Source organism: Podarcis melisellensis, assembly GCF_964234715.1.
Source record: "Podarcis melisellensis genome assembly, chromosome: 3".
Classification (NCBI taxonomy): Eukaryota; Metazoa; Chordata; class Lepidosauria; order Squamata; family Lacertidae; genus Podarcis; species Podarcis melisellensis.
The window spans coordinates 49978124-50005178 of record NC_138530.1 but is presented as its reverse complement, the minus strand read 5'-3'; the positions used below and the strand labels follow the sequence as shown (position 1 = coordinate 50005178).

General features: G+C 45.3%; 1 protein-coding gene across 4 annotated transcripts; it reads left to right on the top strand.

Moving 5' to 3' along the window:
- The first annotated feature begins 8 nt into the window (after positions 1 to 8).
- LOC309367464 (uncharacterized protein) lies at positions 9 to 26051 on the top strand. Of its 4 annotated transcripts, none has more exons than XM_081906802.1 (20): positions 9 to 1968; positions 3576 to 4151; positions 6191 to 6287; positions 6805 to 7050; positions 7639 to 7783; positions 9034 to 9133; positions 9767 to 11216; positions 11413 to 11536; positions 12147 to 12297; positions 13402 to 13617; positions 14245 to 14388; positions 14819 to 14968; positions 17344 to 17449; positions 17772 to 17875; positions 18359 to 18514; positions 18892 to 18993; positions 22691 to 22831; positions 23578 to 23662; positions 24559 to 24682; positions 25704 to 26051. In XM_081906802.1, the coding sequence occupies exons 2-20, from the start codon at positions 3726 to 3728 to the stop codon at positions 25891 to 25893; spliced, it is 4257 nt and encodes a 1418-aa protein (XP_081762928.1). In that variant the 5' UTR covers positions 9 to 1968; positions 3576 to 3725; the 3' UTR covers positions 25894 to 26051. The 4 variants fall into 4 exon arrangements, with proteins under 4 accessions (XP_081762928.1, XP_081762927.1, XP_081762926.1 ...); XM_081906801.1 differs by having other exon boundaries at positions 9 to 2013; XM_081906800.1 differs by having other exon boundaries at positions 9 to 4151.
- Positions 26052 to 27055: the final 1004 nt, after the last annotated feature.

Genomic DNA, 27055 nt, shown 5'->3' with positions numbered 1-27055 from the left:
AGGTTCCTGCAACCTAGCTCATTGTTTTGGTGCTGGGGACACTTAATGGCCAAAGAAACATGGCTGACCAGCTCAGCAACCTCCTTTATTAGATTTTAGCCCTCACTGGATACAGGGCCCCAAGAATGGGAAGGGACTCGGGGCATTAGCCAGACTGACCCCCCCAACCTCCAACATGAAAAGATTTTTGTGTTGCAGATTCAATTATTTTCCTAAGATGGCATAGTGTTTCACTAGTTTTATTACCAATACAGTGACAGAGCAGCATGAAGATGAGTCTGACTGAGGAATCTATACACTGGCCAGGTGGAGGCAGGGCAAGACACAGCAGCAGAGCCACTGCTACACCCGCTACCCCATCACTTATGCTGGCCCGGGCACGCTTGTGGGTTGTGCTAGCCTGGAGATGGTGTGGCAATCCGGCCCAGTGTCATCAAGTGATGGCACTGGGGCTGCTTCAGGAGCCAGAGGAACCTGGGCAGGCACAGTCCCCCCATGTGAAACTCCATTGGGGGACTCTGAGTGGGTTGCTGCTGACAAGAGAGCCTGCTGGCAGTAGTTCTACCTGCACTTTGGGCAGGTGGAATGGTGAACTCTGTGCCTTGGGAGATGTTCTGGGCTGGGCAAAGATTCACCTGGGCAAAGATTCTTTGCCTTGTTGATGGCTCCCTGAATGGATCTTGACCCTGTCTTTCTTTCTTGGCTAGTCAGATTGGCTTGGACTCAGGAAGACTGGTTTGTTCTGTGAAAGTGTGGAGAAGACTGTTATTATGATGGCTATTTTACTAATAGGCTGTCGCTCAGGATGCCTTTCTCCGTGCTTTTATTAAGAGATTATCATTAATGTTTCCAATGTGTTTTTAATGTTCTGCACTGCCGTGAGATCTTTTGATAAAGGGCAGTATATAATTGAAACAACAACAATTTTACTATGCCTGGCATCTAGAAATTAGAAAAGGGGTCCAGGCACCCCACAAACGTATCACAATACCGTGGGTTGTATCTTGCCCTGCCTGCATGAGTGAAATTGCGCTCTTGCCACAGGGCTTCCCCCTCCTTTCTCCCACACTTCTAACTGCAATCAAAGTTTATAGCTCGGGCCCCAATAAAAGAAGAAAGCGAGGAGATGAGGAAGGCAATGCTTCCAACGAAGGACTTGACAATCCCGTGCAAGGCAGTAGCTGAACTTGATGGTGTCGTACTGGAAGCTAGGAAAGTGCAGAAGCAGAAGACAAAAGTCCCAGCAGAGAAAGGGAGGCGACCCTGCAGAATGCAGACATGCATGCACTTCTTTGTAGCTGAGCTGGGCTTGCAGTTATGGAACCACGGGAAGCTCGCGAAGTCCTGCAGGGAGCTGGCCTTGCGCGCCCCCGCTCTCGCCTCCCAGGGATGTGTGGGGTCTGCCCCCTCAGCCCGAGGTGGGTCTCGGCCGGGACGGGGCAGTGGCAACACTTCCTTCTCCAGTGCTCCTTGCCGATCCCGGAGCCACGTGGCGGGGCCTAGGGACGCTGCTTGGGAGGCTTGAGAGGCTGAGCCTACGAGGGGGAAGGACCTGCCGGTTGTGCACGTCCAGGATCTGCTCTGTTCTCTGCAATGCCTCCGCGCCCATCGGAGAGGCTTCCCACCAGGGCTGTCTCGGCGAGGCGAGGAGCACAGCAGCTCTCTTCCGATTGGGGGGGGGGGGAATAAAGCGGGGTTCCCCGCGCTGCCGCCCCTCCCCGCTCCTTGGCGAGCAGAGGGTTCAGCCCTTCCTGTTTACGGTTGCTGTAGCTACGCCGGCAGCCCTCGACGCCTCGCTGTCGCTCCTCGAAGGATTAGGTCTTTTCCTTCAAGCCCCGGGAGGCTTCCTATGCAGACACAGCAGCGACTGAGACGGTCAGAGTGGAGAAGACGCGTCTGGATGAGCGCCAGAGGGGGGCTCTTTCGTCTGTCACAAACCCAGCCCACCTTTCCGCAGAGTTGCTCAAGGTGGTGTTCTTGATTTTCATTTTCTCCTCACAACAACCCTGTGAGGTAGGTTCGGCCGTGAGACAGTGATTGGACCAAGCGTGCCCAGGGAGCTTCGTGGCTGAGTGGGGATTGGAACCCTGGGATGTCCTGGCCCTAGTCTAGAACCACACTGGCTCCTTGGCACATTTTGCTGGGGATACATAGCACACTCATGGCGTTTTAATGCTATTTCCTTACAGCATTTCTGATGGCTGTGTGACTGAAGTGTATGGTTCAAGTTCTTTGCTATCCCAAGGCTACAATCCTGCTCACAGTTCCCTGGGAGCAATTCCCACTACTCTCAGTCGTTATGTTTCATGCCTGGACAATGTATAATGCATGAACCTTGTACCAAATAGTACCTAAGAGCCAGCTTCACTCAAGAGTAAATTTCACCGTGTTCCCATGGAGGTGCATAGGATTGCATTACGCAGGTGCCTTTTGCAGTTTCGTAATCTGATTTTGAGTATTTCATCTTAAACCTCTCAAACGTGCAAATGGCAGCTGTTATAACATTGACTATTCTTGCACTTGCTGCATTTTTTAAAGTGTGTGTGTAAAAAAAAATATAATAAGAAAAAAGTATTCAGAAATGACGTTAGTTAAACCTTAAGCTGAATTGCTATATAGTTCTGGACTGAAACTGCTCAGAGCAGCTGTGAAATCTTAGTTCTTGGGTGTTTTGTTTTGTTTTGTTCTGTTTTGTTTACAAAAGATAGGACAAGCACCATGCAGAGCTGCTTTTAATGAAGTAGGATATTTTGAAACAGGCCAGGGGATTGGACAAGAGGGCCTCATTAGATGGCTTCCAGGTTAATCCACTGCAGCAAAATCAGAGAGGTTGTTGACCAACTCTAGTCTTTCAAAGCTTATTATGCCATTATCACTATGTTAGTCTTTAATTGTTAAAGTATTCTCTGTTGTTCTTCCACGTGGAGGTTCTTTCAGCCATGGCCAGGGTGATGGTGTGTCCACTTTTGACTTCCATCATTAGGTAGTGGCTGGCCAATGACAGAGAGTGTCTGTGCCCTTGACCAAAACTACCAAGTGTGTAGATGTGAGGAAGGGTTCAATCCATATGAGGCAAGTGTAGTGGCACAGAGCCTGTATAAAGGCCTCTAGCAACATGATTAGTTTTTACCAAGGCAGCTACTGAGGGATTCTGTACAAAACCACTGCTGTCTTTATGTGGCTAAGCATACAGTATTGGCAGAGGCTAAGAGAGAAATCCTGGCATCTGGATACAACTGATTTTTGTGGGTTAACTCCAATCCCTTCTCATCCTCACATTTCCACCACAAACTCTTCATCACTAAAACATGCTACGTTCTATAGAAAGTTCAATAAAGAGGGACAGGTAGAACAAACTAAGATCTGCATTAGTATGAGTCCATCATTCTGTCAGCAAGAAGACCCCAGTGCTTTTGAGAAAATGATAATATGGAGAGGGGAGGAAGGAGAGAATTATGTATTTTGCCTTGAGCTCTTTGGAGGAAAGGTGGTTTAGAATAAATAACAACAGCAACAGCTTACTTAATGTTTACTGTTTAGCTACTTAAAACCTGACTACTGCATATTTTTTCCAGGTTTTATTGAAAAAAAGAACTTTACCCTTCAGTGCAAAAAAACCCTATTCTGTTAAATAAAAATGAAGGACATTAGGATTAGTTTCCACAAATTTTACTCATTTTCAGCTACATTCACAGTTCCATAAGAAGAGTTTCAAAAGGTAGAAAATGGAATCAGATATTTTCAAGAGGAAAGACTGTTTATCTGAGCAGGTTGTAAAAGATTCACCAGCCCAAGCATCATATCATAGCACAACTGATGAAACAACGGGATCTTCCTTAAGTCTGGGTTGGGTAAGCAGCACAAACAGCCCCTTTCCTGCACAGTTTAAATCCTTGAACACGTCCAGCACATTGGGAAGAGACGTTGGCCTACCTGGTGACCTAGGCCACCTTCAAACCTTTCAGGATGCCAAGCCATTCAGTTACACAGCCAGCTCTATTCTTTTTCCTCACTTATTACCACCAACTCAGGCAGGAACAGTCCCTGCTGGTAAAACCAGTGAAACCCTGGGAATCCCAAATGCTGCCGCTGCTACTTCTCCTCCTCCTCTGATAACTCAAGATGCTATATGCTGTCAAAACGAGAAACAGGTGAGGTTGCGTTCCATTTAAACTAAGTTAACAATATTACAATCCAAACCCTCTAATTCTGAACACCCTGCTGAATACTGCACTAGAGTCTATTCAAAACAAAAGGTGTCTCCAGACTGTCACTATTTTACAGGAGGAATTTAAACGCACACTGGAACTTTAGGATTTCCACAGTTAAAGTGTATTAAAGCACTCTGTTCTAGTACAACAAATCCACTTTTAAAAATAATTTTAAAATGGACACTTTGTGGTTAAGAAAGTGATGGGGAAATGGACTGAAAAATGTGAGATGATTGAATGATTAATGGGGCAGCATGTAAACACCCCACAAACAAATGAGGATGAAAGTTTGTTGCTGTCCAACTGCCCTGTAAACATATCAGAATGAAAGCCATAAGAATAAGGACATATTCTAACAACCATGTAAGTTTTGTGCAGGCAAATTATGATGAATGCTAAATAAATGGATTACCTGGACTTCAACTACCATTAGCCCCACCCAGTAATGGCTAATGATTAAAGATAATGTGAGAGGTAGTTGTTTATTCCTCCCTGTGGCGTTAGTACGGAGCCCCCGGTCGTCTCACGGACTATTGACCCGTACACCACTAATCCACTGCCACCAACCAGGTCCTCCCTGGTAAAAAATCACTTCAGCCTCAGTCAGGTTCTCAATTAATAGAAAAGAGTATATTTTATTTCAGTCACAAACAAACCTTTACGGCATTTCAAACGTTGTTACCGTTTACTTTCTTAGTCTTATTTTCCTCTTTCTATCTCTTCTACCTCCCCTCACTCAAGAACCCACTGCCCTAACTGTCTCTCCATTACCAACTGCCTACCAACTGCTTCTCCAACTGCCTTTCCCAACCAGCCAACCCACTAAAACCAACCAACTAGCCCCCCCCCCCCCCGCAACAACTCCCAACAACGACAACTAACTCAAACCTGGGGCTAAGCCCTTTTATATACAGGGAGGCTCCGCCTCCGGCTTTCCTATTGGTCTATATTTTTAACCCTATCTTCCCCACCTGTTCAAACATTTCCTAAATGAATGGGCAAACGCCACACTCCCTTAAAGATATAATCTGCATTTAACAACAAAGAGCCCTACTGTATCAGGCCGCAAGCCTGCTGGGTCCAGGATCCTGTTCCCACAGTGGACAATGAAATGCCTATGGGAAATAGGCTAGTCTTACCTGAATGAAACTGCATTCTCCCCCCTTGTGATTCCCAGTAACTAATATTCAGAGGCATACTGCCTCCGAGCAGTGAAACTAGAACTCCTTCTTCTTTGGTGATCACTCGTAGCTGAGTAAGATTGTCTTCCATGAACACAGTCTTAACAGTCTGTAAGTGACTGTGGAGGCCATTTCTGGATCCACATGTCCTTCCACAGTGGGGAAATACGGTAGGTTTCCAGATGGGAGTTGATCACAGTGAGGGTTTGCCAAACGTGCCTTCCTCTTAGCACGTTTCTCCTTTTTGTCCTGAGTTTAAGCATCTTCAAAGCCCATGGTAAAAGTTTTTCTCTAACTGGAACACTCGCAGGCCAGTGTTTTCCAATTGTCAGTGTTTATATTACATTTTTTTAGATTTGCCTTGAGAGAATCTTATAGCTGCATCCTCCATAAATTTATTTAATTCTCCAAATTGGTGGCCATCACTGTGGGAGTGAATCCTGTAGTTTTAACTATGTGCTGTGTGAAGAAATACTTTCTTTTATCTGTCCTGACCATATATTCCTTGACTATAAATTACTTGGAAGCAAGTCCCACTGTACTCAGTGCGAATTACTCTCAGATGTGCATAGGATTGTAGTTCCATGACTAATTTAAGCCCAGTGGCAGAGATGAGGAAGCTGTGGACCTTCTCCATTGGTTGTTGACCTACAACTTCCATAATCCCTAACCATTGGCCGTGCTGGGGCAGATGGGAGTTGGAGCCCAACAATCTGGAGGGCCACAGGTTCCCCATCCTTGTCCTACTGCTTTTAAGGGTTAAATTAGACAATTTTTCATTTTATTTTCTTCTTTCAGAGTCCAGGGCAGCAGGAACAGCTCATAATGCACCAGATGGAGCAGCTTCAACAGCTAGTAGCTGAACAGCAGAAAATAATTTCATTCTTTAATTCAGGTACTGCAAGGAATGTCAGATTCCTGCCTTTTTCATCAGTGTGTTATATCTTCCAGCATAATTTGAGGAGGCTATAAAAAGAACCACAGCTCTTTGGGTCATCTTGACCCAAATTGCTGGTTTTTTAAACACATTTCAAAAGAACAGGGTGGATGCAAGAAATTACAGTGGATTTCAGGAGGATTGGGTAAGCGGGACATTCTAATGACGTCACACACAAAACATCATTTTCTGTTGATAAATGATAGACACAGATGGAATAAGGGGCATCTAGACAGGTGTTTATTGTAGGATGATGATGATAATAATGATAATGATGATAATGATGATGATGATAATAATAATAATAATAATAATAATAATAATAATAATAATAATAATAAATTTTATTTATATCCCGCCCTCCCCAGCCAAAGCCGGGCTCAGAGCAGCTAACAACAGGGAAATAGGAAATAAATGGGAGATAGACATCAAGGACCACACTAATTTTTGCTCCTTGCTTTGTTTCTTTATCCAGGCTTTTCAGCTTCTGTTGGTATTCCTCCTCACCTTCTTGCTAGGATCCCATCCCTTCCAGGAGTCCCAGCCGCTTTATTCCCTTTCCAATTCCCTTTGGAGAATTCTTTGCAAGCTCAGAATAATGGAAGCTCACAAACCAGTCCCTTGATAATAAAGCCTACTTTGCAGCAAGTTGCCACAGAAACCTCAGCAAACAGCAACTTCTTAGAAGTTTCAAGGGAGCACCATGAACCTCATGAAAAAGGTGATGAGCTAAAGTAAAATAACCAAAGTAAAGCTGCAAGCACCTAGCAATGGTTTGAACAGAAGAAAGAAACACAGAATGAATGATTTTTTGTTTTTATATTCTCAGTCTCTCTCTCTCTCTCTCTCTCTCTCTCTCTCTCTCTCTCTCTCTCTCTCTCTCTCTCCACACAAGCCCATAAAACATAAGTTGGAGTGAATCAGACTTGGAAAGATTTGTAGACATGCAATTGAATCTATGTGTCTAAGTTCTAATTTGAGCATGAACCATTGAATGTGGACCAGAGAGGTTCCCTCCAAATTACAGAGTGAACCAAAATTGTCCACCAGCCCTAGTTGGGAGTAAAAGGTAAAAGTAAAGGACCCCTGGATGGTTAAGTCCATTCAAAGGCGACTATGGGGTTGCGACGCTCATCTCGCTTTCAGGCTGAGGGAGCCGGCATTCGTCCACAGACAGCTTCTATTTTGGGAGTATATTTCCACACTTTAATACATGAAAAGGTTCCCTGGGACATTGTTACCAGTTTTCCCTCCTTCTCCCCTCCCCTGTAAAAAGCCTTTATTCTTTTTGTTCTTTCCTGATATTTAGAAGCAAGTCTGCCAGGTGGAGAACCTTGGCTTGAAACTTTGCCACCTGTTACAGAACAAAGAGGGGAGCAACAGTTAGAGGAAAATGCTTCTCTTTCCCCCTTTGGATTAAGAATGAATATGAAAACACGGAATGTAGATGACAGGTGAGGGGAAAATCTAATATTATTAAACTCTTAAAACATTAAAAAAATTCTAAAACTGTTAAAACATTTACAACTGGTGGAAGGTTTGGTGCAAATGTTAAGTGGGGAAAGGAGCACATTTGATTTATCCCCTTTTTGTATAGGATAAGGATGGGGAAACTTTTCTCTCAGGAGCCAAAGTCCCATGGGGTGGAGGGGCGAGGAGTCAATCAGGGGCCACAGAAAAGTAAAAAGTTCCTGAAGAGAGTTTTGAAAATGTGTATTGAATAGCCGATTGCTGACTCAGTCCAGGTTTCCACCACTGAAAGCATGTACAGTGGTACCTTGGGTTAAGAACTTAATTCGTTCTGGAGGTCCGTTCTTAACCTGAAACTGTTCTTAACCTGAGGTACCACTTTAGCTAATGGGGCCTCCCGATGCCGCTGCACGATTTCTGTTCTCATCCTGAAGCAAAGTTCTTAACCTGAGGTACTATTTCTGGGTTAGCAGAGTCTGTAACCTGAAGCGACTGTAACCTGAGGTACCACTGTATCACATCAGCAGACAACTGGTGCTGATCTGTACTTTCCCACCTGAGAAGGGAGAGGTTTGAATGTGCAGATTGGCCCAGCTGTCTCCCAATCTGGTTTGCACTTTCAAAGCTCTCTAAACCTTTAAAGACCCACACTTTAAAAGCAGTCCAGATGAAATTCAGTACTGGGTGAGATCCAGCCCATGGACCATAGGTTCCTCACCCCTCATATAGGAGGGATCCCTTGATAATCTTTATAACATCCATATTCAATACTGTCTAGAGATGGAAGCATTTTTACATAAACAGCATTATTTCAAGCTTAAAATTAAGAAACTAGCATAAAATCAGTCCGCGGACATAGACAGCTGCCGTATACTTCTTCAGACTCTTGGTCTATCTAGCTTAGTATGGTCTACAGAGAGTAGCAGTAGCTTTCTGTGATTTTTGGCAGGTTTTCCTTCTGCATTCAAAGCAGATGTTTTACTGCTGAGCTGTGGCCCTTTCCCCATGAGAGTGTTGATAAATGTGAGCTAATTAGACTTGACACAGTGAGGAAATTCTGAACCTCTTGGGGGGGAAACGCAATGGTAGGATATCCATTGCCATTTCTCTTATTAGTATTCTGCCATTTCCCCTTCCGAGTTTGAAGCAGCGTAACATGCCTCAGCTGCCATTCGTCATCATGGAAAATGGCTGCAGAATATTTATGTTCAAATCTGCTTTATTACTTCCCTAGACCAATCAGACCTGGAATTGGAGTGAGGCGGAAGACGTTTGAGGAATTTGTTGAGGAGCAACTTAAAGTCGATTCTCAACAAGCAGAGAAGCAGCAACAGGTACGAGAGCATAAGTTGTGTTAATATAATGTTTGTTATGCTGCTAAAACCCTATGGTTCTGCATGATTTTGAAACCCATTTGGCGTGATTCATTCTTTGAACAGGGGTTTCATTGCTCTCTTCTGTGAGCAGGAACATGCCTGCCATTCTTTATTGAGGACTTCTCATATATAAACAACACCTATTGGTCCATAGAAGAAAATTGGAAGCTCCTATGTTTGCAGGGCTTCGGATTATACACTCTGGTGTGTAGATGTAAGGTTTGAGACACCTAGGATCAGCAGGTGTCTCTCTGTGTGTGTCAGAGTCATTCCTTGGGACAGGCATCAAGCGAGCTGGCCATGAGGTCAGGAGAACACCAGGTTGCCTGCAGTGGCCTGGGATACATAGTGACTTGTGGGAAACCACCACCATCTTGAGGTGAAGGACCACTAACACTGCAGCCTATTAAAAATCCCCAATAAAATCAAGAGGAGGCTAACCATTGTCTTTGGAGCCAGAATTCTTCTCTTCAGAAACTTTGGAAATTCACACCCACGCTCTTTGAGATTGCTTGTTTTTAATGGGATTCATTATTTATTAGAAACGATGAGATATCCCACCACATTTTAATGTCACTGCCTTCCTTACAGAACTTCCGTGAGACTAAAGCCACTGCTCAGAAGTCATTTCTGAAACGTGGGGAAGGGACTGCAAGGCTTGAAAAAAAGAGAAACAGTGTTGGCAAGGAACCAGCCAGATTTCCTAGACGCGTTAGCTTTGATTGTCAAAATAAATTCTCATGGCCCGCTCAATGGGATGCAGAAGAACTATTGGGGAAACACCCACAATTGAAAAGGCAGGTCACTAGCCCCACCGTGCTGATCATGGATGATGAAAACACACATTGTATCACCTTCAAGGGGGATGTAAAAGGCCAGCTTCATAATTGCGAGCAAAGGTCAGATGAAATAAAAGACAGCAGCGAATCTGGTGGTTGTGATAGCAAAGGGATGGTAAATGGAGAAGAATCTGGTGTACCACCTCAGTTTGACAGGTCCAAATGTTCACAGGAATGTCATGAACAAATAACTGACATTAAAGCAAAGGTGACTGAAAAAAATGAAACCTCAAGTCTTGGGTCTCAAGATCATTTGGTTAGAGTTGACAAGAGATCCCTGGATTTTAAGGTTCCAATGTGGCTTATGGAAAACATAGAAGACAGTGTATCACAGGTGGTAGGAATGTCCATGGATGCTTCACCAGATGTCCCTGAGCTTCATAACTTAGAAAGCAACCAAGACAATCAAGAGGAGCAGAGCTCTGGACTTCAGGTTGCTCAAAGTGTGACTCAGATTAGACAATGTGAAAATGAGCATTGTATTGCTAAGGGGAAAAGCCCAGAGGGCCAAATGGAAGTCAACCCTGGGTTTAAGAAAGTCAATGATCAAATAATAAAAGTTACACCTAAATCAGATAGAAGATGTGTCACCACAATGGCTAATTTCCAAAAGAACAGCAATGCAGGTGCTGCTAATGCATGGGAAGGAAAACCCCTCTCTAGTGATTCACTCTGCACATCTACTGATAGTGAAGATGAACCTAAATCTCATTGTTCTCAGTACGCAATAAGGCCTAGTAACCATAGACCAGCTAACATTGGCAAGAACATGGATCTTTCTGATGCTGACTATGCCACTGATGAACCCAGTGAAGCAGATGATTACTCATTGAAAAACCATAGAAAATTGCCTGCCAGTAAGTTTGGTGTCCAGGAGCCAGCAGGTCAACAGGAGGCCACTCTTATCACAAGTAGTAGTAGCAGCAGCAGCAGCAGCAGCAGCAGCAGCAGCAATGAATCTAGTGTTGACGATGGCAGCCTGAAATTTGGAAAGACTCTCTCCCCGCTTAGAAGATCTTCCTGCCACCCCTCAAAAACTAGAAGAGGAGGAAGGAAGTCTAAAACACAGAGCAATGGTGTTGCCAGCAATTGCAATTCAGAGTACAATTTGCAACCTCCTTCCTTGACAAGTGATCTTGTGGCCAACCTTTTCCCTGCTTTCAAAAGCAAAGCAAAAGTGGATGATAAAAGAGCTACTCCAGGTAAGACATTTTAAAATGACAAGTGATTTTTATTTAATATCCAGAAAATTCAGCTTGCATTCAGCAAGCTCGGATAAATGGTGCAGTAGAAAAGCTTTGTTGAAGACACCTCCGTTATCAAATTCAACCAAAATGGTTACACAGACTGACTTGACTCTTTGTGCTTTAACACATGTTAACATAAATCTCTTTGTAGAGCAAGTGCAGAAAAGGCACACTGATAAGTTAGAATGTGAACCGGAAGTTCAGGTGCATCAGAGAGAAACTTCTCTCCTAGCTCAGATGAAAGAAGAACAAGCAAAAGCCATGGACTTTCTTAGGTAAGGAAATTGTTTGTGGTTATTTTCTTATAGGAATTCATATGCCATCCTTCCCGTGGGTAGCTCTTGTGCAATCCCTTTGTATCTGAGGCAAAGAACAACATCATTATCTTTATTTAAAGCACTGCTATTTAGGTTTCCAAACTTTGCCGTCTAGTCTTAGAAGCTTCTGAAATTGTAGGTTGTTCCAGTGTCACCTGTACACTGATATAAACCAGCCTGCAACTGAGTGCGCAGATGGCGTTATCAAGCCAAATCAGGGAAAGACCTTTCGCAAGCCAAACAAAATGTCATAGAATAGTGCAAAAGTTCCAAGTTCTACTAAACTAGGCTTGCCAGATTTCAAAAAATCCTGACACCCACAAAGTTATTGAGCTTTATTTGGAAGACACCACAAAATTTGAGAAGGACATGAGGGTAACAGCACTCCATTCCAGCCTTGTGGTCCAGTACAGATAGATTTCTTCAAGACTATGACATACCTGATTTTAATATTCCCCCTATTTTTAAAAAAATGCCCAAGGCTCAGATCTGTGAAAACAAACCCTTGAGTTCCTGTACATGTGATACCCTGGTCTTTTACCTCACCCCTTTGTTTCTTTTTCAACAGAAGACAAATAAATCAATTTGAGGCCAAGAGGTCGCAGAAGTTGCATTCCCTGGAACAGTGCAAGACTGAGGAAGCCCTGAAATTGCAGAAAGAAAAGGCAGAATTTGAGAAGCATACGACAGTAGGTAAAGGAGAATCAGGGGAAATACAAGTAAGTTGTATATTGCACAATGATGCTTTTTGCATCATAGAAACCTCAAAATTAAGTGCAGTATTGTCTACACTGGCAATGGCTTTCCAGGATTTCAGACAGGGCTTCCCCCAAGCCCTACCTGTAAATGCTAGGAAGTGAACCCGTTCTGTTCTGTACACAAAGGAGATGCTCTACTACTGAGCTACTTCCCCATTTAGAGGATTTAGAGGAGCTGTCCGTTAGCCTGGCCTCCTTTAGTTTAGTGTATCAGAACACTTCCTCTTACTGGAGCTGGAAAAATGGTGAGGGCTGCATTGCAATTTAACAGGGGAGCTTACTTGCAAGGGCAGGGGAAAGGAGGACTTGTTCTTGTACCTAGGAGATTTTCCTATTGCTGTTAAGTTGACTAATGACTTCCCCTATCTCTGTCCTGCTCTTTGTCTTGTCCTTCATCAACTCTTTTCATCTCTACCTCCTACACAGACCACTGCCAGTCCCTACATTTCTGTTTCCTGGCTTGTCAGTTCCTCTCATGCATGAACCTGTTTTATCACTACCCTGGACTTGGTCCTTTCAAGATTTACCTCCCAAGTCCTTAGGTTACAAATGGTGCTTACACCCTGCCTCACTTTGGCACACATGTCCACCATACCCCCAAATTACATGAGAATAGACTTATTCTCCCTCAGCTGCACTTTCAGGAGCTTAAATTCAGAATGCAGCTAATCATATGCAACAGAACAGTTTCATATTACCTGTTGGGCTAGCTCAGTAGAACATGAGACTCTTGGGGTTGGGGGTTCAAGATTCCTGCATTGCAGGGGGTTGGACAAGATTACCCTCATTGTGCCTTCTGTGATCTATTCCTGTCCCTAAAGTGAACGCGGCTCTCCTCCTAGAAATCCTGCTTGAGTTGAGTCAGAAGACCCAGCCTTGGCTGACAGTTGCCCACAGTGGTGCAATTGGGTATTAACCACATGTAGGTTAGCTTCCTAGCAGTAGTACTCATGTGGGGTTTAGTGAAATAAGGAGAGGGCCTGATGTCACTCAGCCATGTTGCAACACAGAAATGGCAACACACCTTTCCCTGGAAAACCAACAACCCTGTTTTCCTAATGACAGATGTTAAAGCAGCAAATAGCAGGGCTGCAGGAGGAGTTCAGAAGGAATGAGACCCGCTGGCACGCTGCCCATGGTGAGCTGAGAAGTCAGGTCGAAGCACTGACCAAACAGAACCTGGAGCTACAGGACGAGCTCAGGATCTCTGAGCATCAGAAGATGGAAAGCGAAAGGAAACATGGAGCTGTGGATTTGATTGGCAGAAAAAGAGAAACGCCGGTAGGATAGGCAGACCTCCTGTTTGTGTTTGGCTTCTTGGCTTGCTTTGTTGGGAATGGGCTGTGGCTGTTTTGATGTAGCCATGCTCATTGTTAAAAGATCCACTGATGAGGAAAGGATTACGGCTCTTAGGATGTTGCTTCTTATATTAGAGCAGGCTTCAGAACTCTTCCCAAATGGATGGGGGGAAGCTGGCACCTTCTCTCTTCCTTTCCCCACTAGCAGATCTTTTCACAGGTAGGCAATGGGTCCTCTGAGAAGCGACAGGCTAGAGTTGGAGCCCATCCTCAACTAGCACATCTGTTTTGAGTAGGAAACTACAGGGAGGAGCAGGAAACTACAGGGAGTTGCTGTCCTTTTCCCAGGAAGAATGTGGCTGGCCTGCAAGCAGCCTTAATTTTGTCTGCTCTTTAAATTAGACATATAGACAAGGCTGGCCCAGAACATTTTGGCACCTGAATGCATTCCTTGGAGGACACATCCGCTGCCCCTGTGGCTCTTGCAGTCTGAGGCTCGTCTATATGCCTTGCCTCATGGGTGCTCCGGCTCTGCCTAGAGAATGGCTGCTGAACCTACTGGGCACATGAGACATTCTTAAGTGCTACTACATTATAATTTCTTTATCAGGTCTCAGCAGCTATTTTGAGAGGGACACCACCTGAAGGCACCCTGGTAGAGAATCCGTCACAAAATAGCCACAAGAGCCCTGACAATAAGCTTACGGGAAGGAAAATAGTACCACCAGATGAATTGGCCCCTAGAGATTCACAGGTAAGATATATTGATCCTTCCCCAGTCCCCATATAACCTTATACTGCTTCTAGCATACATACAGTCAGTGTACAGCTGGTGTGTTGTAATGAACATAACAACATAACATCTGCAATAAAATTATATCTATAAAACAAAACCAAAATTATATCTATAAAACAAAAACAGGATGCAGTCATGCTTCAATAAATCAGATTAGTCCATCAATGGAGAATTCCTTGAGCATCCCTAATTGCTGTAAAAATTACATCCAGATAATGAAGCACATTTGAAAGTATTATGGAAATGTTAACGATTATTGGTATTATTAAATACTGGGGAAACATGTTAAATCTTCAGTTTTTAAGTATTCCTAGTGGCATGCTCACAAATAAGACAGCAAAGGCCAACACCATGCAATGATTTTAAAAAAGCATTTAATCTCTTCTAGGCAACAAGGAGGGTTCTGCAAAGGTCTGAGTCACTGAAATCTGCAGCAGGAGAACAAAGAGTGAAGAGCCCGTGTAAAGCAGTTCATAACAGAACTGTGACACCCATAAGCCAGAGGACCCCTCATCAAACACCGTTTGGACTACAAAAAGTAATGCACATTCTTTGAATTTATTTAGGAAATTTATAAAAATGCTTATGTTAAAAAAGAAACCTCTGAGCGGTGTACAATAAATAAAGTTTTAAAATAGCATGAAATGCAGTGCAACAGATTACACAGTAACCATGTCACAACAGTTGCTGATATTAACAATCCAGGAATGTCTTGAGTACAAGCTGCCTTGTACAGTGGTGCCCCGCAAGACGAATGCCTCGCAAGACGAAAAACCCGCAAGACGAAAGGGTTTTTCGGTTTTTGCGACGCTTCGCTAGACGATTTTCCCTATGGGCTTGCATCGCAAGACGAAAGCCCATAGGGAAATCTCGGGGACCTTTTTTTAAATGCTGGCGGTGGGGAGCAAAGCCTTTCCCCCCCCTCCGGACTTCAGAAGAGGTCCAGGAAGGCCGGCGGGGGCGAAAGGCTTTGCTCCCCACCGCCAGCATTTTAAAAGCGGTCCGGGATAGCAGGGAAGCGCTTCCCGCTATCCCGGACGGCTTTTGAAGCCTGCCTAACCGGGGGCTTTTAAATCGCCCCGGGACTGTCCGATTTAAAAGCCCCCGGAAGGCTTTTGAAGCCTCCCCCCGCCGCCCGGCTTCGGGGCATCGTCCCGATGCCGGGCGGCGGGGCAGGAATGCCTCTCCCAGCCGCCCGGCTTCGGGGCATCGTTCCGATGCCGGGCGGCGGGGCAGGAACGCCTCCCCCCGCCGCCCGGCATCGGAACGATGTCCCGAAGCCCGGCGGCGGGGCAGGAAAGCCTCCCCCCGCCGCCCGGCTTCGGGGCAGGAACGCCTCCCCCAGCCGCCCGGCTTCGGGGCATCGTCCCGATGCCGGGCGGTGGGGCAGGAACGCCTCCCCCAGCCGCCCGGCTTCGGGGCATCGTCCCGATGCCGGGCGGTGGGGCAGGAACGCCTCCCCCAGCCGCCCGGCTTCGGGGCATCGTCCCGATGCCTGGCGGTGGGGCAGGAAAGCCTCCCCCCGCCGCCCGGCTTCGGGGCATCGTCCCGATGCCGGGCGGTGGGGCAGGAAAGCCTCCCCCAGCCGCCCGGCATCGGAACGATGTCCCGAAGCCGGGCGGCCGGGCGGGAAAGCCTCCCCCCGCCGCCCGGCTTCGGGGCATCGTCCCGATGCCGGGCGGTGGGGCAGGAACGCCTCCCACAGCCGCCCGGCTTCGGGGCATCGTCCCGATGCCGGGCGGTGGGGCAGGAACGCCTCCCCCAGCCGCCCGGCTTCGGGGCATCGTCCCGATGCCGGGCGGTGGGGCAGGAACGCCTCCCCCAGCCGCCCGGCTTCGGGGCATCGTCCCGATGCCGGGCGGTGGGGCAGGAACGCCTCCCCCCGCCGCCCGGCTTCGGGGCATCGTCCCGATGCCGGGCGGTGGGGCAGGAACGCCTCCCCCAGCCGCCCGGCTTCGGGGCATCGTCCCGATGCCGGGCGGTGGGGCAGGAAAGCCTCCCCCCGCCGCCCGGCATCGGAACGATGTCCCGAAGCCGAGCGGCGGGGCGAGAAAGCCTTTGTCCCCCCTGCCTGCCTTCCCAGGGGCTTTTAAATCGCCCCGGACAGCGGAGAAGTCCTCCGCTGTCCCGGGCGATTTTAAAATGCCGCCCGCCAGAAGAGGTCGGGGGAAGGCGGTTTCCATAGGAACGCATTAATTGATTTTCAATGCATTCCTATGGAAAACCGTGCATCGCAAGACGAAAAACTCGCAAGACGAAGAGACTTGCGGAACGAATTAATTTCGTCTTGCGAGGCACCACTGTACTGAGTTAGACCATTGGTTCATCTACTTTAGTGTTGTCTACAGAGACTGGCAGCGTTGATTTGTTGTTATTATTTCTGGAAAAACCCTGCAAATTGCAAAGCAGGGTGCTATGAAGATTATTGCCTACTGCCTCTTCCTCTTACAAAAGGTTTTTTCTTTATTGGCATATAATTAAACTAGCCTGCTACATATATATAAACCTATAGTCGACCCATTTACATAAAATATACATTAGTTAGGCATTATTTGAATGCATTTATTCTAATCTTGGCTAAGCCTGTCTCCTTTTCCAGTGAATTTGTTCTGCCAAAGGACTGTTTTGGGAGCCTCTTTGGCTGAAGGGTTCAAATGCTCTAAATAAATAAATCTTCACAAGATCTACAATGTGTGGCCCAGTGACATCTAAATCTAAACCTTTTGGAACGTATCTTCAAGCTGGTGTCTTTATAAACCACACAATACCTTTTTCTCCAAGAGCCATGGCATTTCCTGATGCTTTTGGCTCAGCTCCACATCACTACAGTGAGGAAAGCCTGCCTGTTCAATCACTTCAAGTGCGTAGGAGCACTGTGTGCCTTCATTTAAAGGCTTCCTCTTCATTGTATAGGCTTTGCCTCAGTTGGTTCACAGTCAGCAGCACAGTTATGGAAGGAAGACCCCTGTGTCTGAATCGGAACCAAGCGTACTTACCAGCCCAGCTCTGCATGTGAAAGGTAAAGTATGTTCAAATGGTTGTGTACTTCCTAGTTCCTATTGGGATAGCTCAGTCGGTAGAGCATGAGACTCTTAATCTCAGGGTTATGGGTTCAAGCCCCATGGTGGGCAAAAGATTCCTGAATCTTGGGTTGGACTAGAAGACCCTCTCATGGTCCCTTCCAATTCTATGAATCTGTGTTGTTCAAACATGTCCCTTTTGCTGGCCAAGGACAACACCAGTATCAATGTTTTGGAGTCAGAATACAGGACTTGAAATATCGGTGCTTTCATATGTGGCTGTTGACAGTTCTTAATATGTAAATATTTTAATCCCACTAGGCACGTTCTCTTCCACTTCAGGTAGTTCAGAAGACACAGCATTTTTAAATAGTCAAAGCAATGACAGTTTAAGCACCACATCCTTGAGTAATGTGGGAATACAGGTATGTTTATGTATAAGCCTTGAGCATATTTTACAGCAAGCCTAAAAACCTACTCTGATAAGAGTCTCTGGGGCAGTGGCGTAGCTTGGCGGGGGGCACAGGGGCAGTTGCCACAGTTGTTTCTGACACTGAGCTCTGATTAAAAATGGCTTCTCCATACGAACCAAGAAGTGACCTCGCCAGACAACAGAACAACTCTTCTCTTCTTATCTCTGTGGCTGCAATCTCCTAGGTGACACAAACCCCATTAGGCTGTTAAATGTGCATGCGCACTCTGCCCATTTCCCTCCACCCACCCATGCCCTCCACACCACCCCAGGTTCTGGTAACCGATGCTACGCCACTGCTATGGAGGAAAGGGGTGGGGAAAACAGGGTTCTTTTATTGATCAGTTAAACCATATGGCATTAAATATAGCAGATTCCTTTAAACATATGGCTTAAGTGGTTTCAGATGATTACTGACAGGTAACAATTTTTACAGGTGAAAGAGAATCCTAGCCATAAAAGGGTTCAGAGATCCAATAAATCTTCTGAGCAAGTGGTTTCTATGTCCACCTCCCGGAAAAACAGCATTGCCTCAAATGGCAGGAATACACCTGTGGAAAACCTTCCTATTTTTGTGGAGACTAAAAATAAGGTTTGGTCTTCTGGGTGTCTGAATTTCTCTTTGTATGTCTATGTTTCTGTATCAGTAGTGTTTCTTTTTTGTTCTGTCATGCAACCAAGTGCTAAGATAACATTCAATTCTGTTGGCCGGAGATAGCTCTGTTAGACTTACACCAGGTTTATCTATGTGTTGTTTTATGGTTTTTATATTGTTTTTCATTATTTGTTTTAATTAGCTAGCTTGGGCATCACAGTTGGAAATGATATATATTGGGGGGGGGGAATCCCTAACACCCTCTTCTTGAATAAAATACTGTGCCACTCCCCCTCTTATGTGGGATTTTATAGATCATGCCACTCTGTGCAGAAAAATACATGCAATTAAAAATCATGTTTGATTGTTGATAGGCTTCTCCTCTCAAATCAATACTGTCCAGAAGAGCATCACTATATACTGAAATAAAGGAGGATGGGGAAGTGAAAGAAATAATAGAGTACCCCGATGGAAAGGTAAGAAATATTAGCTAAGTATAAAAGCAGTAGAAATATTAAGTGACAGAAGTAGTGGGGTGTGTGGCCCTGGAGCATGGCCCTAGAGCAACTCTCCCCACATTGGTAGCACTGCGACTTACCTGGACAGGGCTGGGCAGAAGCAAGGTGGGGGCTATGCGGTGCACTGCCAGGACCCCTGCTGCCAATCCAGAAATTGCACTGGTGTACCTGCACAGCCCTGACTTTGCTGCTTAGGCAGCAGTGACTCCAGGGAGGGTGGCTCCACCCCACCCCACATGCTGCTACTACAGAGGTAGCATAATATTTGAAAACGTCATTTATTGCTTCTGTCGCACTTTTCCTTCCAAAAGGAAGACCAAAGCGAATCACCACGAGCAACTTAATTAACACAGAACATCAGAGCAACCAATGGAACTAAACCCAGTGTATGTGAAAATGTAAAACAAGTCAAAGCAGTAATACAATGAACCTGTGAAATACAGAGCAATTCATTCAGTTACAGTGGTATCTCAGGTTAAGAACTTAATTCATTCCGGAGGTCTGTTCTTAACCTGAAACTGTTCTTAACCTGAAGCACCACTTTAGCTAATGGGGCCTCCTGCTGCCGCCGCGCCACCGCCACACAATTTCGGTTCTCATCCTGAAGCAAAGTTCTTAACCCGAGGTACTATTTCTGGGTTAGTGGAGTCTGTAACCTGAAGCGTATGTAACCTGAAGCGTATGTAACCCGAGGTACCACTGTACAAGGGTCTTCTGGCCTTCATATCCTCACATTTAGCTTCATTTTGTACAATGATGGGAGCTGCTTCTTTGTGGAATGGCCCCATGCCACTGGGGAGGGCATCTGAATATTCTTCCAACCTTGCACCCCAGATTTCTGCACCTTTATGTTGGCAGATGCTTTACAGAATTACAAAATGGACAGCGAATTTGGAAGGCGGTGTATGTTCTCTCACTGGACTGGTGGAGGGATCTCTTAACCATGGTTAAGAGATCGGGAGTGGACTATAGGATCCCATTCTTCCCATCCTCTCCTCTCTTGTCCTCAATCACTGACATTAAGCAGATTTGATATTGTTGAGAACTCCTTCGGCTAGTATCTGCAACCAGGTTTGAAGCTGACTTGCAAACCCTACCCCCAAGGCAAATCTACATTGGTGCCAATGTAGTGTTGAACTGCTTTTTGATTTGTGTGCATAAACCCTTCCTTGCTCCAAATGCCTCTCCCCACAGTTGGCTCCATTGATTTAATATGCCTTTCACCTGCAAACCACCCAGGGAAGCTTCCTCTTGTACACAGTCTTCACTGGAGGTTGTGTTGGAGTGCAAGGCAGCTGGTTCCGTGTGGCACACACATCACCAGGGCTGCGTTCCCCATCTGCTCATCGAGGGGTCTTGGCTGATTTCCCAGGAGCTCTTTGCATGAAACGAAGCTAACTTCCTGCAGAGCTGGCATGCATGCGATGGGGGTCACGTTACATGAAAATAAAAGTGCTGCAAGCATATGTCTCTGCCATATGGTAATTCATTAAAGCGCAATTTGGAGCACCCTCTGCAGCACCGGAGGTCTCCAGGGGAATGCAGATTATGCTGAGTTGCCGGATAGAATTTTTAATGCCATTTGTGCCGGTCATAGATCTCAAATCAGCCTAAGTGAATGGCAGGCATGTGCCTCCTATAACCTGAAGCTTTCTAAAGAAACCAGGTGGCTGTTTTTGGCACTTCTTCTGAAAGGCCTAGGACACTTTTGGGACAACTCACCTTTTCTTTTGATCCTTGCCCCCCCCCAAAAAAACCCACCAACAACAGAACAAAATTCTAATAACTTCCCCAGTGTCCTTGCTTTGCATTCCCCATTTATAACAGTACAGTGGTACTTCGGGTTAAGAACTTAATTCGTTCTGTAGGTCCGTTCTTAACCTGAAACTGTTCTTAACCTGAGGTACCACTTTAGCTAATGGGGCCTCCCACTGCTGCTGCCACAGCGATTTCTGTTCTTATCCTGAAGCAGAGTTCTTAACCAGAGGTACTATTTTGGGGTTAGCAGAGTCTGTAACCTGAAGCGTCTGTAACCCGAGGTACCACTGTACAGGAAGGAGCCAGAGTGCCTGTTTGCGAGTAGAGACATTCCAGCCTCTCACTTCAAATGACACGTAAACTGCTGGTAAACTCAACCTTGTGCTTGTGCTGATATTTGCACATGCTTATTTGCATATGTGCAAAGAGCCATACAGGAACGAAGCAGGACAGGAGAGCAATGTTGTGGGGGAAGCAGAAGCGAAACTCAAACATGACAAGAACAGTGGCCACCTTAGATGGAATCATAGAGTTGGAAAGGACCCTGAGGGTCATCTGGTCCATCCCCTGCATTTCAGGAATCATATCTAAAGAATCCCTGACAGACGACCAACCAACCACTGTTTAAAAACCGTCCATGAAGGAGAGTCCTCCACTGTTGAACAGCTCTTACCATCAGAAAGTTCTTCCTAAAGTTTAGTCAGAATCTCCTTTGTTCTATTTAGCAGCCATTTGTTCAGGTCCTACCCTCTGCAGCAGCAGAATACAAGTTTGCTCCATCTTCTGTGGAATTATGGTCTTAGGGCATAGCTACACCACAAACTTAACTGTTTCCTCCAACCCACTCCCCCCTACAAATTCTCTGTTTGAGATCCCATGCTCTTGACACAAAGTAGTTTTCAGATTTCACTGTGAGTAGGGAATGACTACAGTGGTACCTCAGGTTAAGAACTTAATTAGTTCTGGAGGTCCGTTCTTAATCTGAAACTGTTCTTAACCTGAGATACCACTTTAGCTAATGGGGCCTCCCGCCGCCTCTGTGCCGCAACCACACAATTTCTGTTCTCATCCTGAAGCAAAGTTCTTAACCCGAGGTACTATTTCTGAGCTAGCGGAGTCTGTAACCTGAAGCGTCTGTAACCCGAGGTACCACTGTATTAAACTAGTTTAAGGCAGGTGCAGTTTATGCGTGGTGCCATGGGAATTTGACCAGGACTGCTTGCATAGGCTAACACCCCTTCTCAAATTCTTGTGAAAAGGCCTCCCCGGAAGGTGGGCCTCTCATATTTCTCCCAGTGAAGCCACTGCCAACACAGTGCCACTGTCAGCCTCTTCCCCCACCTCACCCCCAGGAATCATGAGTGGTGCTGGCAGCGTGTTTTCATTTTACAAAGAATCAAGAGGAAAGAAGAGAGGACTGTTTCATCTTGGATGAGAACTGTCTCTGCTGCCTGCTATTCTTTCCTGACTCCCATTGTGAACTTTCCCACTTGGGAATAAGTAGAGGGGGAAAGTTCGCTCTGGACAAAAGAAATCAATTGGCTCCTTTTAGCTTTCTTTCAAATGCCGGCACACAGGCCCTTGAGGGTTTCGGAGCATTCAGGTGGAACACTGGATGACCCCTGGTCTGCTCGCTCACCTCTGATGCAGCTCTGCCCTTCTGAATTAACCTGGTGAAACATGTTAAAATTGGTGTTCTGGGCTGAAGCTTATTAAAAGTCACAGATGTTTAAATATCTAATGTAATAAAGCACAGAGATCCATTTAGATGAATCAGAGTCTTCTTCAATTCAAGTATTCCAGTTTAACTACAGGGGGGTGGGTTGTGGGGGGAAGAGAGGGAAGAAAGAGAATGTGAATATACACCAACCCTGCACATCTGGTCTTTGTTTTAAAGGTGAAACAACTGTTTACTGATGGGCGCAGGATTACTAAATATCCAAACGGGACAAAAATGGAGATTAGCACAGATAAAAGAACAACTGTTGTTACTTTTTACAATGGAGATATTAAGAAGATCTTGCCAGATCAGAGAGTGGTGTGTATATTTATTTTATTTTGCTTTGAAGGAGGACTTTAAACTGTGATTACAAAGATGGACCTCAGTTCTAAATGTCTTAATTTCCAAGTAGGGGGAAATAAATATTTAGCTGAGCTCTGACCTGAGCTTAAACAATCTTTTATACGCAAGTTAGCAAGTCTCCACATTTGTTGTGCTGAAAGAAATCTGTGCCAGAGCAACTCAATGGTTGAATTCTGCGATGGATAAATTATGCAAATGCTTACTTTGCAAATCCTAACTTTGCATAATTTATTTCACTTCTGCCAGTCTTGGGAAGAGTAATCCTGTACAGCAGTTCCACCCTCCTGGCTTCTGAGAGTGCTTAACAGTTTGATTAAAAACAGTAACAAAGTCACTGTGGTGGCACCCATATTCTCCCCCTTCTTGAGCAGTTTTCCACCTCAAAATAAGTCAACAAACCTTTGAAGGTGTTGATGTATATACTTGAAGCAATACAAAGCTAGACGACTCACCAGAGATGAGAGAGAGGGGCAAAAGTGAAGATTAAATCAGCATTGGACAGGGAACTATGATCTATTCCACACAACCAGTTTATTGAGCATTCATCTTGATTTATTTGCAGAATGTTTGTGGGGAGGTTAGATGATGTCAGCTGTTTACTGAACATTCGTTCTGATTTGTTTGGGAATTTGCATCGACAATTGTTATTCCACACTTTCCAATGCATTTTCCTATCATTTTCCTTGTTTATTATTATGCAGATTTATTACTATGCAGAGACACAGACAACCAGAACCGTTTTCCCAAATGGATTGGAAGTCTTGCAGTTTCCTAATAATCAGATTGGTAACGTCAATTTACTATGAATTTAAAACTCATTTTAAAGGCAATGTTTACCAAACAGATATGCGTATCAGATAATAAGTTTTCTATCTTTTTCTCCTTTAAGGGCGATAAATTTAAAAATGATGTCAGAACTTATATATAATAAATAAATGAACTTCCATATTGCATATCATTCAGAAATTCAGTTTGCACACTGTAATGGTTCTAGGGCTTGCTCGTGCGTAAGCCGGTGCCAACACCTGGCTGGGTTGCCTGAGTGAACCTTTTCTGTCCGGACAGCCACTCACCTGTGGCTGTCTCAATCGCTGGCAGAATCCGTCAGTGGGCGTTTCTTGAACTTCTTCCAGCAAAGAAGCTCTTTGACGCCTAGTCTCCTCCTACTCTCCCTGCGCGGAAGCCTTCTGCGCAAGGAGGGTGTAGGCAGCGGAGGACCCTTACTCTCCCCGCTGGTCCCCGGCAAGGAGTCAAGGGACCGCCTCGCCGATTCCCCCATCTGCCCCCCTTCTCCACTGGTGCTATGCTGATTCTCTTCCCCAGAAGATGGGCTGCCTCTCCCCATCCCGGGACGCTCTCTGGAACCCCTCTGGAGCCCGCTCTCTCCCTCCGGCCCTGATGGCAGTTCCCTGACACACACTGAGGTGGGACCCAACAAGCCTGTGCAGAAATCCCTGCTGAGTTGTGAAGCATCCCCAGTGGCAAATTTCAGGTTGCTTCAGACATGCCAGATATCTGCATTTGAGGCACATCCACATAAGAAATAACATGCAATCTGTGTGTAGGTCATAATATGCAGTGTATGCACGTGTGTCAATGTATCAGGCATGATGTACCCACACTGGGAAAGTAAGCTCACACATGTTTCAAATGAGACTTCTTAACACTGTCCTGTTCCACAGAAAAGTACCACCCTGACGGTACTGAAGAAATTGTGTTTCCAGACCAGACTGTGAAACGCCGCTATGATGGAGGTATGGTGGAAGAAACTGTTTTCCCAGACGGCACAGTTGTAAAAGTGGACAAGTAAGTAATAAAGTACTCAGGAACTGGAAAGGGGGAACCATTCAATAGAAGTGCCATTTCAGCACTGTCTCAACACTCTGCTCTTCACATTGGATAATTTTGTAGAGCTCTGCAAGGCAAAGGTGTTGCAAGGGATTGTGTTTTGCTAGGATTCTGTCCTCCCATTTACATAAATACAAGCAAAACCAAAGGTGGTTTTTTAAAACGAGAATAACCACTGTCAGTTACATAATCAACATTGCCTCTGTGTTTTCTGCATTCATTTCCCTCTGACCTCATTGCTTAAAAAATCTGGATACACTTTGTGTATCCAATGAATTGTGGTCCATGAAAGTTTGTGCTGTAATACATTTCTTCGTCTTTAAGCTGCTCCAAGACTCTTTTTTGTTTTGCTGCAGTGGAATAGCATGGTTACCCTTTTGAGAATTACAATCAAAGTTGAGGTTGAATGCAACGGGGAATGTTTGTCATAATCTTAAAAAGAAACATTTGTATTTGATACCCCCATAACTATGTCTCCCAATGGGGCCAGGGAACATAGAGCCAGTGCTAACCCAAATGGGCCCTGTCAATGGAATCCATTAGTCTGTCTGCCCCAACTCCTTGTGTTGATTGTCGGTGCTGAGGTACAAAGGATATTAAAATATTTGATCTCAGAATTTGCAATGCCGTATTACAAGGAAACTTTTGGCCAGCAAAATCATATTGGCCCCTATGCCAGAATCCAATAAAGCCAGGGAGTTGTCTGCCCTGGTCCTCATTACAATAAGACATGTTACTCCAAGCTCTAAATTGCTCTAGATCTGCAGCTTTAGAGGGCACTTGTGCTGTTGTGTGTATCCCCCTGCCCCAAGCATCCAACTCTAGCCATTCCCAGAGACAGCATACTACGCTTGATGGGCAACTGGGCTGATTTGCTAGGTTTGTTCTTATGTGTAAAATGTGAAGTCTGTTGGCATGAACAGGGTTCCCATGGGTATACATGCTCTGAAGTGGACTGTTTTATTTTATTGCTTTACAGAAGTGGAGTTAAAACCATCCAGTTCCATAATGGGCAAAAGGAGATTCATATGGCACAGTCTACGAGAAGGGAATACCCTGATGGGACTGTCAAGACTGTCTATGCAAATGGCCAGCAGGAAACCAAGTATTCTTCAGGACGGGTTCGAATCAAAGATGAGAAGGAGATCGTCATCCTGGATAAGGAGTAACTTGTGTTCCCTGGATGGTGGTCTTAGCATTTCATTATGTTCTCTTATGTCGTGTTTCATGATGTTATGTTATAGTTTGTTTTTTATTCCATCTTTTGTCCAGAAAGGTCTATGAAGTGTCTCACAAAAATACAAATACAGTTGTACCTTGGTACTTGTATGTTCTGGGGCCCGGACGCCACAAACCCGGAAGTTAGTGTTCCAGTTTGTGAACTTTTTTGGAAGCTGAACATCCGATGTGGCTTCCAATTAAGTGCAGGAAGCTCCTGCAGCCAATCGGAAGCCGTGTCTTGGTTTTCGAAAGTTTTTGGAAGTCAAACGGACTTCCGGAATGGATTATGTTTGAGAACCAAGGTATGACTGTACACCATTTGAGCAATACAGTAAAATATAACTGACAATTACTGCTGCTGAAAACGGTAACATATCAGTAATGTCTTCTAAACAACCACACAGATTTGCTGCATCCAAATAGCTTTTAATTTTTTACTTCCTTCTGTCATAAGAATGAAGTAAAGAAAGGAGTATGGACCCCACCTGGAGGTCAAAAGCCTGGGAGCCACAATAATAATCTAATAAGAGCCCTGCTGGAACAGCCCAAGAGTCACCTTGTCCAGGGTGTGGGGTTTGTGGTGCACTTACCTTACTTTTGTGATGGCTAAAAGCTTTACAGTGTCCTTTCTGTTTGTTCTACAAATCAACTCTCCAGGAGTCTGCAACCTGCAGCCTTCCCAGGTGCTTGTGCTTACTGAAAGCCTTATAACATTCCTGGCTGGGCTTTCCTGGAAGCACCGGAAGCTGGGGAGGCTGCCTAATGTGAGTTTGACCACTTCCAACTGAAAGTATTTTTATTTTTAATGAAATAAGTGTTGCTGTTGTTTTATAACCAGTGACTTCCCTTAAAAACAAAACCACCAAGTGCCCCAATCTCAGGCTCCTAGTAATCATCCTGCTTGGCCTCCCACACTTCACGTAAAAGCCTGGGACTGGCAGCATGTGGCAGCTAGGGAGACTGCAGAGTGCTGGACAAAATTAAAGAAACATACACAACTTTGGCCACCTTGCAAAGGTGTGGCAAGCTCAGCCCTGCACTCACCAAGATTATAAAGGAACTCTAATGTGTCCTGTAAATGAGGCAACTAAAATGGGTGCCTCAGTTTTG